This window comes from Erythrolamprus reginae, chromosome 8 (assembly GCF_031021105.1).
Source record: "Erythrolamprus reginae isolate rEryReg1 chromosome 8, rEryReg1.hap1, whole genome shotgun sequence".
Classification (NCBI taxonomy): Eukaryota; Metazoa; Chordata; class Lepidosauria; order Squamata; family Dipsadidae; genus Erythrolamprus; species Erythrolamprus reginae.
In genome coordinates, this window is record NC_091957.1 from 4903873 (window position 1) to 4921750 (window position 17878).

At 43.2% G+C, this 17878-nt stretch overlaps 1 protein-coding gene across 4 annotated transcripts in view; it reads left to right on the top strand.

Annotated features, from left to right (window-relative positions):
- Nucleotides 1-17878, top strand: part of MVB12B (multivesicular body subunit 12B) — a 114287-nt gene that overhangs the window by 91182 nt on the left and 5227 nt on the right. For all 4 annotated transcript variants that reach the window (XM_070758543.1, XM_070758545.1, XM_070758542.1 and 1 more), the window contains 2 exons: nucleotides 15309-15364; nucleotides 16475-16534. In XM_070758543.1, coding sequence (XP_070614644.1) covers nucleotides 15309-15364; nucleotides 16475-16534 — 116 coding nt within the window. The remainder of the gene's footprint in view (nucleotides 1-15308; nucleotides 15365-16474; nucleotides 16535-17878) is intronic.

A 17878-nucleotide genomic window follows, 5' to 3' on the forward strand; every position in this document is an offset into this window, starting at 1 on the left:
TTAGTGGTTTTCTTGCAGGTGTTTCATTACCAAACTAGGTAACATCATCAGTGTTGCTCCTTCCTTCCTTCCCTCTTCCCCTTCTCCTCTCCAGAAACCCCACACCTAGCACTGATGATGTTACTCAGTTTGACAATGAAATGTCTGCAAGAAAACAGCTAAGCTCAGAGAGCACCAAGGACCTCTCATTTCCGCTCTGAGTCACAAATAATTTTCTTTAATATATATATACCTGTAATTTTTGAACTATAAGACCTAGAAGATTGACGGCAGAAAAAGACCTCCTGGTCCATCTAGTCTGCCCTTACACTACATTTCTTGTATTTTACCTTAGGAGGGATCTATGTTTATCCCAGGCATGTTTAAATTCAGGGACTGTGGGTTTACCAACCACGTCTGCTGGAAGTTTGTTCCAAGCATCTACTACTCTTTCAGTAATAGATGCTTGGAACAAACTTCCAGCAGACCTGATCGGTAAATCACACCGGTGTATAAGATGCACCAGGATTTGCTCTCCTCCAGCCCCCTGGAGTACTCTGCACGCCTCCCAAATCCTTTGTGTGCCTGTTTTTGTGCAGAGTGGGGCTTCGGGCTGCTAAAAATGGCTGTATTCAGTGTATAAGATGCACCATATTTTCACCCTCTTTTAAGGGAAAAAAACTTCATCTCCTACTCTGACAAGGTTGGCTCAGCCTTCCATCCTTCCGAGGTGGGTAAAATGAGGACCCAGATTGTTGGAGGGCAATAATCCGCTTAGGGGCTGTAAAAGCACTATGAAGCGGTATATAAGACTGAAAGCTATTGCTATATATTCCATTGTTTTATGCGGCCACTTGACTTGGCATATAAGTAGCTCTCAGATCATGCATATTTTGTATTAAAGAGTAATATGGTGCTTTTTTAAAAAAAAAAGTCTATACAGTGTTCCCTCGATTTTCGCGGGTTTGAACTTCACGAAAAGTCTATACCACAGTTTTTCAAAAATATTAATTAAAAAATACTTCGCTGGTTTTTTCCCTATACCACGTTTTTTCTCGCCCAATGACGTCATATGTCATCGCCAAACTTTCATCTGCCTTTAATAAATATTTTTAAAAATAAACTTTAATAAATAAACATGGTGAGTAATAATCTAAATGGAATGGAAAATTGCAGTTTAGGGGTTTAAAGTGTAAAGGGAAGGCTTGTGATACTGTTCATAGCCAAAAATGGTGTATTTACTTCCGCATCTCTACTTCGCGGAGATTCAACTTTCGCGGGCGGTCTCGGAACGCATCCCCCGCGAAAATCGAGGGAACACTGTAATGCTTTGTCACTTGTTTGCATGGGGGAAAGAAATAGTTCAACCCAACTAATCCATTCTGGAATAAAGTTCTTTCTTCAAACCCCCCCACCCCAGCCATCACCCCAATTTGCAATTCCGTGCTTGGTTAATTATCCCCAATGGTGTGGATATCGTGTTCCCGATGTAGCGAAATGTCTTATTAAGAATGTGCCTTTGCTTCTGCTCAGCTAGCTGTTTTCTCTTTCTCTGTTCTTTTATGAAATAGGATGCTCCTATGCCAGTTGGATATTTAAACAGTTATTAACAGGATGACAATTAACAGATTGCTGATTTTTATTCCCCCCACCCCAAAAAAAAGAAAGAAAGAAGAAGTGGGGAGGGTAACACCGCCGACAACCTCCTTCAAAATGGAGAGCATTTTGTAAAAGTATTGCCACGCCACAATGGCAGCGAATTCTGATTTCCCGGAACTGATATTAGACTCCTTATTAAACTATGTACATCTGCTTTTAATTTAGTCCAAATAATTGGAAAATGCAACGAAGCTTTCCAATTAAAACAGGGGCTTTATGCTGTTTAATAATACCCCCATAATATTATAGCTTATGAAATGACAGGTGAGTTGCGCGGAAGGATGAATAAAACATAAAGGCAGCAAAATAAGGACAGGGGGAAAACCCGAGACAGTTGCTGGGGATTTTAAATGCTCGGTGTAATTTGCATATATTAATCTCTCTCTTTTTTTTTTTTTGCTCAGCCTTAATCGTGCATTCTTCAGCATCTGAAGTTAAAACAGCGTTGACAGCCGAGAGCACATGTAGTTTTTTCAAGGATTTATGACTTGTATAATTTCTGATCTTTAATAAGCAGATATGACTGATCCTCATAGTTCTATAGAAATCGTTTAATTGTTCCAGATGGCATGTACTGATTATGCAAAATTACTTTTCACACAATTCTCTCTTCCCCTCTCCTACCCCCCTCCCCTTTTCTCCTTCCCCCCCCCCCCCCCAAAGTCTTGTATACGATGTGCTTGATGGAGTTCGGAGTAAAATTAAAAACAAGTTTTATAGAGCCTTATCGCACGGTTTTATGGCGTGTTAAAGCACTCACATGCGTGCGCATATACACACCGAGGAACTGAATTTAATCTCTTCCGTTATTTTGACCAACGTTTGGTGTGGCGTAAATGGAGAACTTGTGTCTTTCTCCTTTCCTTCCCCCCCCCCTTTTGTCTCCTCTTAGGAAGGTTTTTGTTCCTGACGGTGTCACTAATGCTTTTTTTAAAAAAATAGCAGAATAAAGAGGGGGGCTTTATATATATAAAAAACCTGCTGAAAAATAATAGGGTACCTAATTTGTACGCTGAGTTAAATATTCAGAGGAAATGTTCACACCTCTGGCGTTGATGCTGCGTGGCGCATAAATGAAAACAAAGCTGCCTGTGATAGTTTTCCCCTCTTGTCAGGAAGGATTTTCTTTAAATAACTGGAAAGGGGCGTGAAGTTGTGTTTTAATGCGGCTTTATGTTTTTATCTCAGAAGTTCAGGGCTTTGTTTTCAGTTGGCTATCTAGAATTTTCAAAACTGAGCAGGCCTTTTTGTAAAAACTTCTGGTTCATGGCTGGACCCATCCAAAATCTTTTTTGGGGGGTGAAGTAGTTACCCCATCTCCAGAGAAATATTTATTGCATATTCAATTCTCTCTCTGCTTTCTTCTTCTTCTTCTTCTTCTTCTTCTTCTTCTTCTTCTTCTTCTTCTTCTTCTTCTTCTTCTTCTCCTCCTCCTCCTCCTCCTCCTCCTCTTCTCCTCCTCCTCCTCCTCCTTCTCCTCCCTCTTCTCCACCTCCTCCTTCTTCCAAATGTTTTATTTTGTTCAAAAAAATAAAATAAAATACAAAGCTCCAAAAAAAATTAAGAATAGAAAAAACAAACAAAAAAACCACAAAAACAAGCAAGACATTTAAAAGGTGCATTGAAAATAAAAAGAAAAAAAACCTAACACCTTGCTTGCTTTGTGTTTTTTATGCACTCAAAAGCCCAATTGGGCATATTATCAGAGGTTGTCTTATTTTTGGGGGGGGGGGGGGGGGGCAGGGTTTTATTTGGCCAAGTCAGGTGTAATTTGGCATGACCCACTATGTAGGACTGGTTTGCGAAATGGGGAGAACTTGCAGAATTTCCTGAGATGGATAAGAAGATGACTTCTCAGATTAGGGAAAGGTCATTGTATCTGCTTTTATGGGTGATTGGAGATCCCTTACGGATTTTTTCTTTTGTGAAAAATGAAGCTGTGATTTATGGTTTTGACAATTCGGTGGGATAGAATATAGAAAGAATATAGTTGTGATGTAACTTCAGAGAGACAGGTTAAAATATAATTGGGCTTATAGCCGTTGTAAAGAATATGGGAAGTGACTTCTTTTTGCTGTTGTATCTTCCTGTACATGTTGTTTTCTTTCTTTCTTTTTCCTTTCTTTCTTTCTTTCTCTCTCCCTCCCTCCCTTCCTTCTTTTCAGTCTTTCCTTCCTTCCTTCCTTCCTTTCTTCCTTCCTTCTTTCCTTATGGTCCTTCCTTCCTTCTTTCTGTCTTTTGGTCTTTCCTTGCTTCCTTCTTTCCTTTCCTTCCTTCCTTCCTTCCTTCCTTCTTTCTGTGTTTTGGTCTTCCCTTCCTTCCTTCTTTTTAGTCTTTCCTTCCTTCCTTCCTTCCTTCCTTCCTTTCTTCCTTCCTTCCTTCCTTCCTTCCTTTTGGTCCTTCCTTCCTTCTTTCTGTCTTTTGGTCTTTCCTTGCTTCCTTCTTTCCTTTTCTTCCTTCCTTCTTTCCCTTCCTTCCTTCCTTCTTTCTTTCTGTGTTTTGGTCTTTCCTTCCTCCCTCCCTCCTTCCTTCCTTCCTTTCTTTCATTCTATCTTTCATTCCTTTCTTTCTCTCTTTTTCCCTCCTTTCTTATTTCCCTCTCTCCATCCCTCCATTCATTCATTCATTCCCTACTTCTCTCCCTCCCTCATTCAAAACAGGCAGAGTACAATACCTTTTTCACAAACTTCCTTCACACCACAGGTGTAACTATCCGTTAGAGACGTTGCAACCATATTAATGCAACATGGCAAAGTTTGATTGGGGTTCAGCTGGATTGTGGGAACACAACCGCTAAGAAAGGCCAGGGAGAAAACCTACCCCGGGGCCTTGCAAGTGTGAATGGTGAGCTTGCCTAGTTTGATACGTCAGTAATCACTGCAGAGTAGAGCAGAGCTCAGCAGATGGGGCAGCGGCTGTTGGAAACGAAAATCTGTCACAAAGTTTTGTCTCCAGATACAAACGCAGACTTTTCCAGCCTTCCGTTTAGCGTCCGACTGCAACTCCCACGTTCCCAGTTGCTTACAATCATCCGAAACCTCGAGTGAGAATTGTAGTCAGAAGCAGCAGGCTGGGGCGTTAGCTTTACTAGATAAATGGTCAAAGCAATGGAAACTGCAGTTTAATGTTTCCAAATGTAAAATAATGCACTTGGGGAAAAGGAATCCTCAATCTGAGTATTGCATTGGCAGTTCTCTGTTAGCAAAAACTTCAGAAGAGAAGGATTTAGGGTTGTGATTTCTGACAGTCTCCAAATGGGTGAACAGTGCAGTCAGGCGGTAGGGAAAGCAAGTAGGATGCTTGGCTGCATAGCTAGAGGTATAACAAGCAGGAAGAGGGAGATTGTGATCCCGCTGTATAGAGCGCTGGTGAGACCCCATTTGGAATACTGTGTCCAGTTCTGGAGACCTCACCTACAAAAAGATATTGACAAAATTGAATGGGTCCAAAGACGGGCTACAAGAATGGTGGAAGGTCTTAAGCATAAAACGTATCAGGAAAGACTTCATGAACTCCATCTGTATAGTCTGGAGGACAGAAGGAAAAGGGGGGACATGACCGAAACATTTAAATATATTAAAGGGTTAAATAAGGTTCAGGAGGAAAGTGTTTTTAATAGGAAAGTGAACACAAGAACAAGGGGACACAATCTGAAGTTAGTTGGGGGAAAGATCAAAAGCAACATGAGAAAATATTATTTTACAGAAAGAGTAGTAGATGCTTGGAACAAACTTCCAGCAGACGTGGTAGATAAATCCACAGTAACTGAATATAAACATGCCTGGGATAAACATAGATCCATTGTAAGATAAAATACAGAAAATAGTATAAGGGCAGACTAGATGGACCAGGAGGTCTTTTTCTGCCATCAGACTTCTATTTTTCTATGAACCCGGAGGCTGCAGTTCTTGTAGTCTGGAATAAACCCTCTTCATCCACCAAACCTTCCTCTCAGGAAAATAAACAGGCCTGGATGGTAGGAGAAGTACGCCACCCTACGTCCTTTTGTAGAAAGGCAGGGGGGGGATTAAAAACAAAATAATAATTTGATGTTGAAAAGTGGGGTGCCGTTCTATTATGCTATCTCTGAACTCTTCAATTAATCAAGAGTAAATTGCCTGGGATGCACGCATCCATTTGGAACCACGGCTGTTGCAAAGCCCTGTTATTGCCACCATTTCGGTATTAAGCAACGTTTCAGAAACCAAATCAAACACCCAACCCCAAGCCAACCTCTTTTTTTCCTTTTCAGCAGATAGGGTGAATAGCCTTAATTTCCTACCAGCGAAAAGAAGGGGCTAATAATTACATCGTTAATTGGCATCTGATGGGGGGGGGGGAAAAGAAAAAAGAAACCACCACCAAAACGAAGAGGCTCTTAATTATAAAGTGCTATTTCCCTAATAGCTACAAGAGTTGGGCATTTGATCCATATGGAAATTGCTGGCTATTATTAGCTAATTAGCAATTACGTTGATGGGGGCATCATGTTTTGGAAGAATTTGCATGAGCAAATAAAACATAGCCCACGCGGAAAATGCATTGCTCTCTCAATGTTTCTCAGTAGTTTCTCTTTTTATGATTTCTCCTTTCCTTCCTTCCTTCCTTTTTCCTTCCCTCTCTCTTCTCCTCCCTTCCTTCCTTCTTTCCTTCCTTCCTTCCTTCCTTTTTCCTTCCCTCTTTCCCTTCCTTCATTCCCTACCTTCCTTTTTCCTTCCCTCTCTCCTCTCCTCCCTTCATTCCTTCCTTCTTTCCTTCCTTCCTCCTTCCTTCCCTCTCTCCTCTCCTCCTTTCCTCCCTTGCTTACTTCTTTCCTTCTTTTCTTCCTTTTTTCTTTCCTTTTCTCTCTGCTCCTCCCCAACCATTTGGAAAATGCACTTCTGGTTTGCCCATTGTGCTGTTTTTTTGCACTCCGAGGCTTCAGGAAGCTGCTCTGAACCCTCCAGAGTGCAAAGAATTGGCAAATCGGAAGTATGTTTTTCCAGACTTCTGGTTTGTCCATTGAGCAATATTTTTTTTTTGCCTGCGGGGCTTCAGGGAAGCTTCCCCGAGCATCTGGAGGGTGAAATGGCCTTTCCCAAGACCAAAAATCAGCTGGCATCGGGTCAGATTACCTACAGGACCACCTTCTTCCACATGAGTCCCAGCCACCAGTTAGGTCCGAGAGAGTTGGCCTTCTCCGGGTCCTGTCAATTAGACAATGTCGCTTGACAGGGCCTAGCAGAAGAGCCTTCTCTGTGGGGGGCCCAGTCCTCTGGAATCAGCTCCCTCCAGAGATTCACACTGCACCCACCTTCCTCACTTTTCGTGTGAGTCTGAAGACTCAACTATGCCACCAGGCTTGGAGCAATTAGATCTCAGCCCCCTAGCCGAGATATGATTGTTGTTGAATGGGTATGACTGTTTTTTAACACGGCTGGGTTTTTTAGATTGTTTAAGTTTAATTTAATTGCATTTAGTTATTGTAATTGTTGTTTTTATATGTTGTAAGATGCCCCAAGTCCTCAGAGAGGGGCAGTATATAAATCCAATCAATCAATCAATCAATCAAGTCTCGCGTCCCCTCCAATATGGCTCAGCCTGCCACCTTTGGCATACGTGCCATAGTTTCGCCATCATGGACATAGATAGAATGGTGCTCTTGTTATTCCACTTGTAATACATACGTACGTACATACATACATACATACATACATACATACATACATACATATATACATACAGTGATACCTCGTCTTACGAACCCCTCGTCAGACAAAGGTTTTGAGATACGAACCCAGGGTTTAAGATTTTTTTGCCTCTTCTTCTGAACTATTTTCACCTTACGAACCCGCCGCCGCTGCTGGGATACCCCGCCTCCGGACTTCCATTGCCAGGCGAAGGCTCCCCTCACAGGGAAATCCTACCTCCGGATTTCCATTGCCAGCAAAGCACCCGTTTTTGCGATGCTGGGATTCCCCTGCAGCATCGCAAAAACGCGGAAGTCCAGAGGTGGGGTTTCCCATGGAGGGGAGCTCAGGGGAATCCCAGCAGTGCAAAAATGGGCACTTCGGCTGGCCAAAGGGGTGAATTTTGGGCTTGCACGCATTAATCGCTTTTCCATTGATTCCTATGGGAAACATTGTTTCGTCTGTCAAAATTTTCATCTGACAAACCTTGTCCCAGAACCAATTAAGTTCGTAAGGCAAGGTATCACTGTACATACCTACCTACCTACATACATACAGGGGGTGGACAGAAAAATGGAAACACCTTGCAGCTCTTCCATGGAATCCAGATTTGTGAATCTCCCTTTGAACAGTTTTTATGGAAACTGGATTCTGTACGTGTCTATTGAGCTCTGCAGTGATTTTAGGAGCAGTGGTCTTGCGATCCGCTCTAACAATTCGCTTTAGAGTCCGACGGTCTCTCTCAAACAACTTCGACTTTCGACCAGACCTGTGCTTGGCTGAGGACATTTTCCCGTCTCTTTTAAAAGCAGTCATTACTTTTGAGACATGACCTCTTGAAACACCAAACATTTGGACACTTTCTGTTACACTTAGCGCCTGCCATTCAAGCACCAACAATTTGGCCTCTTTCAAAGTCGGAGAGGTCTGCCATTTCTAGAAGGTTATAACCAATTTCCTTAAATTTCTGTAAACAAAGGTATTTTTAAAAATCATATCAAATAACAGAATTAAAAAAACAACATTAAAATATGTCAAGTTTTGATTGATTCGAACATGCTCAAACATTATGACACCAAAAAGTCAAGTGTTTCCATTTTATTGTCCACCCCCTGTACATACATACATACATACATACATACTTCCTTGCCACATTGGGCTCTGCGATTGCTTCTTCATTACTCCTGTTTATCCCCTTCTACACCTTTAACTGGCACTCAACGTTTGCTTTAAGATAGCCCCACATCCATCGCTCTCCTTCAACTTCTTGCGGTTCGCCTCTCCATGTTTATCTTCATTCCGGCCGGGCGGAGTGAAGAATGACCGCCTGGATTTAAAGATTTCCCAGGGCCAGCTTGACTTTGGCTAATCTGGTTAGAGCAGGCTGCCAAGGCAAGCTCCATTGGTACACAGCAGATGGCAAGGGCCCAGCCCCAAAATAAACGGCACTCTATCTTTGCCATCTCTTCCGACGATCCATCAAAGAGCTCTCTTAGGCTTGGGGATTAAATCTTTTGCTACGTTTTTTTGTGTTTTTTAAAAACTTTCTCGCCACCTTCTGTTTATGCGTCCCGGATTTCTAGCAAACTAACGATAGTTTATGGCACAGAGAGAGAGAGAGAAAGAGACAGAAGGAGACTCTAAAGCGGGGGGGGGGGGGGGGCAGAGTGGGGATAGATCAACCTTCTCTTCCGTGTTTCTTCTCTTTCTGTTCAAGGGAAACTTCCAGGAGCTGAGAATTGTGGAGTCTGGAGTCTTTTTGGACAGTAATTGTCGTCAAAGTGCAAACCTTGAGGCTTAGTTAAAGTGAACGCCCCAACACTGGAAGTTTTTAAGCAGATGTTGGATAACCATCTATCTGGAGTAGTATAGGGCTTCCTGCCTAAGCAGGGGGTTGGACTAGAAGACCTCCAAGCTCCCTTCCAACTCTTGTTGTTATTGTTGTTGTTGTGATTATTATTGTTATTTCAACAATACAACACAGAAAACCAGATCACTAACTATGCTGGATTTCGTATTTCATCACCAGTCGGGCGCTTCCGAAACACCTAGGACTGCGTGATGAAGTGGCGAATTATGTGTGCCAATCCCAGTCAAGCAGCCTTTTGCAATTGACAGATGGAGATTTTGTCAATTCCGATGGTTTTCAAGTGTCCGCTGAGATCCTTTTGCAATGCACCCCAGCGTGCCAAGGACCACTGGGACCACTTTCACTGGCTTATGCCAGAGTCATTGCAGCTCGATTTTCAGATAATTCGTATTTCGCAAATTTCTCTAGCCACTTCTCCTCGATCCTGCTGTCTCCTGGGATTGCGATGTCGATGGTCCATACTTTCTTTTTCTCTACGATCACAATGTCTGGTGTGTTATGCTTCAGAATTCGGTCAGTCTGAAGTTAGAAGTCCCACAGTGGTTTTGCTTGCTCATTTTCGACCACTTTTTCGGGTTTACATGGAATTTCAGCCCGAATCAAGTTCTAGCATCCGTTTTTGCTTTTGAGACGAAATTTTTTTTCTGACCGCGGCATCAGGCCTTATAAAGTGGTATTAACTCTTCACATGATCTTGATTCTCTCCCTCTGTTAATGCAGCCTAGAACTGTGTTGGCTTTTTTGGCAGCTGCTGCACACGGCTGGCTCCTATTTAAATGGTTGTCCACCAGGACTCCAAAATCCCTCTCACAGTTACTACTGTTGAGCAATGTACTGTACCTGTGCATTTTGTTTTTCTTGCCTAAATGCAGAACCTGTTTTATTGATTGATTGATTGATTGATTGATTGATTGATTGATTGATTGATTTAGTCCAATACACAATGAGGGTTTTAGTGGGTATATATCTATATACACATAGTAAAATACATGATGAAGGTTATAGAGGAGATACTCATAGTAAAATATATCTAAGAAATAATAGAAAAGAAGGTATAGTAATGGAACATATCAATGAAAGAATAGAAGAGATATAGGAATAGAAGAAAGATAGAGGAGATATAGGACAGCAATAGGACAGGGGACGGAAGGCACTCTAGTGCACTTGTACTCGCCCCTTACTGACCTCTTAGGAATCTGGATAGGTCAACCGTAGATAATCTAAGGGTAAAGTGTTGGGGGTTTGGGGATGACACTATGGAGTCTGGTAATGAGTTCCACGCTTCGACAACTCGGTTACTGAAGTCATATTTTTTACAGTCAAGTTTGGAGCAGTTAATATTAAGTTTAAATCCGTTGTGTGCTCTTGTGTTGTTGTGGTTGAAGCTGAAGTAGTCGCTGACAGGCAGGACGTTGCGGCATATGATCTTGTGGGCAATACTTAGATCTTGTTTAAGGCGTCTTAGTTCTAAACTTTCTAGGCCCAGGATTGGAAGTCTAGTCTCGTAGACTTTTTTCACCATTGAATTTCATTTTGTTAGTTAGCGTCCATTTCTCTCCCGCCTCTCCCCCAAAACATAGCTTTGACTAGCATCATGAGGGAGGGTTAGCCCAGTTTGCCAAAGGTTAGCCAAGTTTTGCTTTTCTCAAGCACCAGTCCTGTTGATCCAGAAGAGGCCCCACTCAAAGGCTCGGGAGAGGGGTTCCGCAGCCTCCCACCCTCCCCAAAGCTGCCAGCGAGGGCTTGGCGGGAACCCTAACGCTCCTCGACAGCCATATTTAAAACCTCTCCTGTCTCCCTTCATTTGCTCGGCTGGAGAACTTGTCTCGAGCATGTCGCGCAAGCCTTTTGCAGCAAGAAAAAAATCCTTTCCTTCTATTATCGCCCGTGATGGGAAGACACCACCTGATATTTCAATGAGTAAGGAAGAACAATGGCTTGTGTTTCCATAAGGCCCCCCTCTGGAGATGCTTTGTGAAGGAAGAGAATAACGGGCAATTAGTACTTTAGATTTCCACTTGTTTCTGACGCCCATTGTTTTGTGCCTTCAAAGAAACAAGTAGTGATTATGCGGGGAGAATGTTTTTCTGCTCCGTTTCAAATGCTCCGGTCCTTGTGCAACTCATTTCCATTTAGCACCTCGGAGGAGAATTCACCGTTGACGGTTAAATTTAGGGCCTTATTCGATCGCATTTGCTACCCAGAGAGCCCAATGGGAGAATGAAGAAGCCACTTCAGGTGTCAAGAGTTTAATACCGGTGTGTGTGAGTGTGTGTTTGTGTGTCTTGTGGCAGAAGGTTTTCTTCATCTCCTGCGCTGTTTTGCAGAGGAAGATTGACAGGGGAAGGTTCGCAACCGCCTGGTTGATTGATTAGGTACCGTCAAGATTGACAAGGGAAGAGAAAAGCTGGGTTTACACAGCCTGATTGATTGATTAGGCACTGTCAAGTCGGTATGGAGCCTTAGCAACTACATAGTGGCTGCCTTCCATTGAGGTCCTGTGTACTGCAGGGGTCAAAAATAGAGCTGTGAAAATATTTACATCCTGGACATAAATTGTTTCAACTCCTACCCTCAAAACGATGCTATAGAGCAGTGTTTCCCAACCATGGCAACTTGAAGACATCTGGACTTCAACTCCCAGAAATCCCCAGCCAGCGAATGCTGGCTGGGGAATTCTGGGAGTTGAAGTCCAAATATCTTCAAGTTGCCAAGGTTGGGAAACACTGCTATAGAGCACTGCACACCAAGACAACTGGACACAAAGACAGTTTTTCCCCCAAAACGCCATCACTCTGCTAACAAATAATTCCCTCACCACTTTCAAACTATGCACTGAGGCTACATTACTATTACTATCAGTTTTCTCATCGTTCCTATTACCCATCTCCTCCCACTTATGACTGTATGACTGTAACTTTGTAGCTTGTACCCTTACAATTTATATTAATATTGATTGATTCCTGATTGCTTATTTCTACCCCAGGACAATCATTAAGTGTTGTACCCCATGATCCTTGACGAATGTATTTTTCCTCTTCTTATTAAGTACATTGAGAGCATATTCTATTCTTGCTCTGTCCCAACATCGAGTCCCCCAAAATAAGATGCACATCACCAGAATTAATACTAAAAGTTTACTACAAATAAAAGTCTTAGCAGTTTTGAGTCTCTTCTAAAATGAAGTAAAATCTAATAAAGTCTCCACCACGCTGCTAATAATGTCTTAGCAGCTGGCCAGAGTCCCAGGAATAGACAAACACAACAGTTATTACTATATTGTAGCAGAGTTCCTTATCATAGACTGGTTAGAGTGCAGCACTGCAGGCTCCTTCAGCTAACTGCTAGCCGTAGTTCAGCGGTTCAAATCTCGCCACCGGCTCAAGGTCAACTCAGCCTTCTGTCCTTCCGAGGTGGGTCAAATGAGGACCCAGATTGTTGGGGACAAGAGGCTGATTCTGTAAACCGCTTAGAGAGGGCTGCAAAAGCACTATGAAGCGGTATATACCGTAAGTGTAAATGTTATTGCAAGAAAAGAAGGAAGGAAGGAAGGAAGGAAGGAAGGAAGGAAAAGAAAGAAACAGACAAAGAGACAGACAGAGAAGGAGAAAGGAAAGGAAGGAAGGAAGGAAGGAAGGAAGGGAGATATACAAGGAATGAAGGATAAGAGTAAGGAGAAAGGAGGGAGGGAGGGAGGAATACAAGGAAGGAAGGAAAGAAGTAAAAGAAAGAAACAGACAAAGGGACAGACAGAGAAGGGGAAGGAAAGGAAGGGAGGGAGGGAGCTGGGGTGGCGCAGTGGTTAGAGTGCAGCACTGAAGCCTCCTTCAGCTAACTGCTAGCTGTAGTTCAGCAGTTCAAATCTCACCACCAGCTCCAGGTTGACTCAGCCTCCCATCCTTCCGAGGTGGGTCAAATGAAGACCCAGATTGTTGGGGGTGATATGCTGATTCTGTAAACCGCTTAGAGGGGGCTGCAAAAGCACTATGGAGCAGTCTATAAGTCTAAATGCTATGGCTACTGGCAAGCTACTTAGGTTCAGGGTCCCTCTACATATCTCCATCCTTCCCTGCCTGATCTCCCTTCCCTCTAGACGAGCCCACTCGTTCAGATGCTCCCCACGAACCCCCGTTTTATAAATAATCTCGTAGCGACAGCCCTGGGGCGGGGGGCTGAGTCTCACTGCGCCGCATGTTCACGTCTCATTGGCATTAATAACAGACTCCATTTGAAATGCTGTTCTGCCTCCTCTTTTTTTTTTTTAAAGTGCAATCATTCTGAGAAAAGGGCATCTCTTTAATTACAGGTCTGCTTAATTACAGCTCTGTGGAAGCTCGTTTGCTCCGAGGAGCCCACATGGCAGCAGCGTTGAAGCATTCGGACAGATTGCTTGCTTTCCAGCTGCTGCGCCGATTGTTCCCAATCTTGGTGGCTCCTCAGTTTTTGAGGATCAAGGCGTTCCTTGTAGAAACTTGGTGGCCTGGCCCTTTTCGCCCTTTGATCTCCCATAGAGCCCAGTTGGGGAAACAAGGCTGAGACAGGAGGAGAAAAAAGTCATATAAAGATTTGACGAGTATTTATTTATTTATTCATCTATCTATCTATCTATGATTTGATTTGATTTGATTTGATTTGATTTGATTTGATTTGATTTGAATGCCGCCCCCTCTCCGTGGACTCGGGGCGGCTAACAACAGTGATAAAAAACAGCATGTAACAATCCAATACTAAAACAACTAAAAAACCCTTATTTATAAAACCAAACATACATACAAACATACCATGCATAAATTGTAGAAGCCTAAGGGGAAAGAATATCTCAGTTCCCCCATGCCTGATGGCAGAGGTGGGTTTTAAGGAGCTTACGAAAGGCGAGGAGGGTTGGGGCTGTTCTAATCTCTGGGGGGAGTTGGTTCCAGAGGGTTGGGGCCGCCACAGAGAAGGCTCTTCCCCTGGGTCCCGCCAAACGACATTGTTTAGTTGACAGGACTCGGAGAAGGCCCACAATGTGGGACCTAACTGGTCGCTGGGATTCGTGCGGCAGAAGGCGGTCCCGGAGATAATCTGGTCCGGTGCCATGAAGGGCTTTATAGGTCATAACCAACACTTTGAATTGTGACCGGAAACTGATCGGTATACTTGTTTAGAGGGACATGGTGATCCCGCTGTATAGAGCGCTGGTGAGACCACATTTGGAATGCTGTGTTCAGTTCTGGAGACCTCACCTACACAAAGATATGGATAAAATAAAATAGGTAACAATTAAAATGTAAAATAATGCACTTGGGGAAAAGGAATCCTCAATCTGAGCACTTTATTGACAGTTCTGTGCTAGCAAAAACTTCAGAAGAGAAGGATTCAGGGGTCGTGATTTCTGACAGTCTCAAAATGGGTAAACAGTGCGGTCAGGCGGTAGGGAAAGCAAGTAGAAAGCTTGGCCGCATAGCTAGAAGTATAACAAGCAGGAAGAGGGAGATTGTGATCCCGCTGTATAGAGCGCTGGGGAGACCCCATTTGGAGTACTGCGTCCAGTTCTGGAGACCTCGCCTACAAAGAGATATTGACAAAATTGAACGGGTCCAAAGACGGGCTACAAAAATGGTGGAAGGTCTTAAGCCTCAAACTGATCAGGAAAGACTTCATGAACTCAATCTGTATAGTCTGGAGGGCAGAAGGGAAAGGGGGGACAGGATCAAAATATTTAAATACGTGAAAGGGTTAAATAAGGTTCAGGAGGGAAGTGTTTTTAATAGGATAGTGAACACAAGAACAAGGGGGATACAATCTGAGGTTAGTTGTGGGTAAGTTGTGAATGCTCCAACACTGGAAGTTTTAAAGATGATGTTACATAACCATCTGTCTGAAGTGGTGTAGGGTTTCCTGCCTAAGCAGGGGGTTGGACTAGAAGACCTCCAAGGTCCCTTCCAACTCTATTATTCTATTCTATTCTATTTTTGTGCTTTTGAACTACTAGAAGGCAAGGGCTGGAGCAAACCTGGGCTGTCAGGTTTCCAACTGACAAGCTCGGCTCCTTTTAACTACTGACCCATTGCACCTCCTACTTTGGGGACTGTAGAGGTGAGTAGGCACCCTGATTATCTTAACCGCCGTTGTTTGTGTTTCCTTTGCAGCTATGGAAGGCGTGCCTTTTATGATCTCAGAGAAGTTTGCTTGTGCTTCCGAAGGGGTGAGTTTTCCACACTTATTCATTTATCCGTGTAAGAGTCCTCTGGAGTTACATAACTCATTACGCTTAACCATTGAAGAACATCACAGTTCAAATACGCCCAAAACGGAGGTGGGCTGTTGTCAGTTCGGACCACTTTGCCCGAACCAGTTGTTCCGATCTGTGTGGTTCAGAGAACTTGCAAATCAGACCACCAGCTGACCTCACCCCCACTGAATTTAAACATGCCTGGGATAAACATAGATCCACCCTAAGATAAAATACAGAAGATAGTATAAGGGCAGACTAGATGGACTAGGAGGTCTTTTTCTGCCGTCAATCTTCTATGTATACAGCTGCGAGAGCAATCATGGGCTTCCCTAGGTATGCCCATGTTACACCAACATTCGGCAGTCTGCATTGGTTGCCGATCAGTTTCCGGTCACAATTCAAAGTGTTGCTTATGACCTATAAAGCCCTTCATGGCACCGGACCAGAATATCTCTGGGTCAGCCTTCTGCCGCACGAATACCAGCGGCCGATTAGGTCCCACAGAGTTGGCCTTCTCCGAGTCCCATCGACTAAACAATGTCATCTGGCGGGACCCAGGGGAAGAGCCTTCTCTGTGGCAGCCCCAACCCTCTGGAATCAACTCCCCACAGAGATTAGGATTGCCCCCACCCTCCTTGCCTTTCGCAAACTCCTTAAAACCCACCTCTGCCGTCAGGCATGGGGGAATAGATTCCCCTGGGCCGTTTCCGCTTTACGTATGGTTTGTATGAGATGTATGATTGTTTTTTATATTAAGGGTTTTAAATTGTTTTAACCATTGGATTTGCACTATTTTGTTGTTGTGAGCCGCTCCGAGTCTCCGGAGAGGGGTGGCATACAAATCTGATAGGTAGGTAGGTAGGTAGGTAGATAGATAGATAGATAGATAGATAGATAGATAGATAGATAGAATAGATGATAGATAGATAGATAGATAGATAGATAGATAGATAGATAGATAGATAGATAGATAGATAGATAGATAGATAGATAGATAGATAGATAGATAGATAGATAGATAGATAGGCTGGATTGAATTCTTAAGGTTTGAATGGCACATTTCTGTCTTTCCCTATTTAGATGCAACCTGTTGACCTCCTGGGAATCACAATTAAATCTTTGGCTGAAATTGAAAAAGAGGTGAGGGTGTTTTTTTTCCTGGCATGCTTTAATTCGCTGGTTCTCAACCTGGGGGTCGGGATCGAACGACCGTTTCAGAGGGGCCGCCTAAGATGATGGGGAAAAGACAAATTTCCCATTGTGTTAGGAACTAAAGCTTCTATTCTGGTGCCCTGGAGCATATTTTTACAATCCAGCCAATGGGGCATGTCAAAGACTCCCTGTCCAAATAGTTTAATCATTAAATCATTAATTTATTAAATTTATAAGCAGCCCAATTCCTTAGGGACTGAATTATAAGAACAATTAACCAGTGGAACGACTTGCCTCCAGAAGTTGTGTGCAGAGATTGGACAGATTGGACCCCTGGAATAAGATAGGATCTCCTGCTTGAGTAGGGGGTTGGTCTATAAGGCCTCCAAGGCCCCTTCCAAACTTAGGATTCTGTGTTGTATGTAATTTGATTCAGATCTTCTGGGATGCTGTATGCTGATTTCGAAAACCTTCCCTCTCCCACCACTTTTCTCCTTTTTAGCAGGCAACCCTCCAGAGCGTAGTCCTACATAATAGTCTTTAAGTGAAATATATTTGCTAACTGGCATCGTTTCAGAGGGATTTCTCTCTCTCTCTCAATATCTTTTGAGTTGAGAGTTTGGGTTATCTTCCCCCTCTCCCCCTTTTCCCCCCAATGACTGAAGAGATCGGTCTTGATTATAATTGCTCTTACCCGCGCATATCTAATTTGTGTCTTTTTAAGTGTTAATTAGTAAACAGTTTGAGCTGACATCTTTATGCCTTGGCGTGCTTGAAAAATAGCTCGCGGGGCTTTCCATTCGCTCTGGGCTCTTGCCACGGGCTTCTCAAAGTGGGCATGAAATTAACAGAGACGTGGGCGCTGGGTCGGGTTGTTTTTTTTTAAAGGGTTTTGTGGAAACACTCCTGGGTATCGGCTAATTTTTAATTCTTGAGGAGAAGGAGCTGGCAAACAGATGCCCCTATGGTTTTTCCTCTACAGAATTTTTGCAAAGGGATTTCTCGTTTCCTTGATAAACTTAGCAGCAAATCTCATGTCAGGGTGAAGCCTTAAAAATTGAAATCATCTTCTCTATTGCTGCCCTCCGTCTTTCTTTTGTTTCAAGTATAACTAGGTATTAGTCATAATTTTCTTTTGAAGTATATAAGGAGGGAGTGGGGGGAATCCTTAGCAAGTCATTTATGATCACACAGTGCCATCTAGTCGTCTTACTGATGATTGCATCTGGTGGAGAGAGAAATATTGGTGTAGGGAAGAGGGAGGGAGGGAGGAAGGAAAAAAGGGAAGAAAGAAGGAAAGAAGAGAAAGAAAGAAGGAAGGGAAGGAAGGAA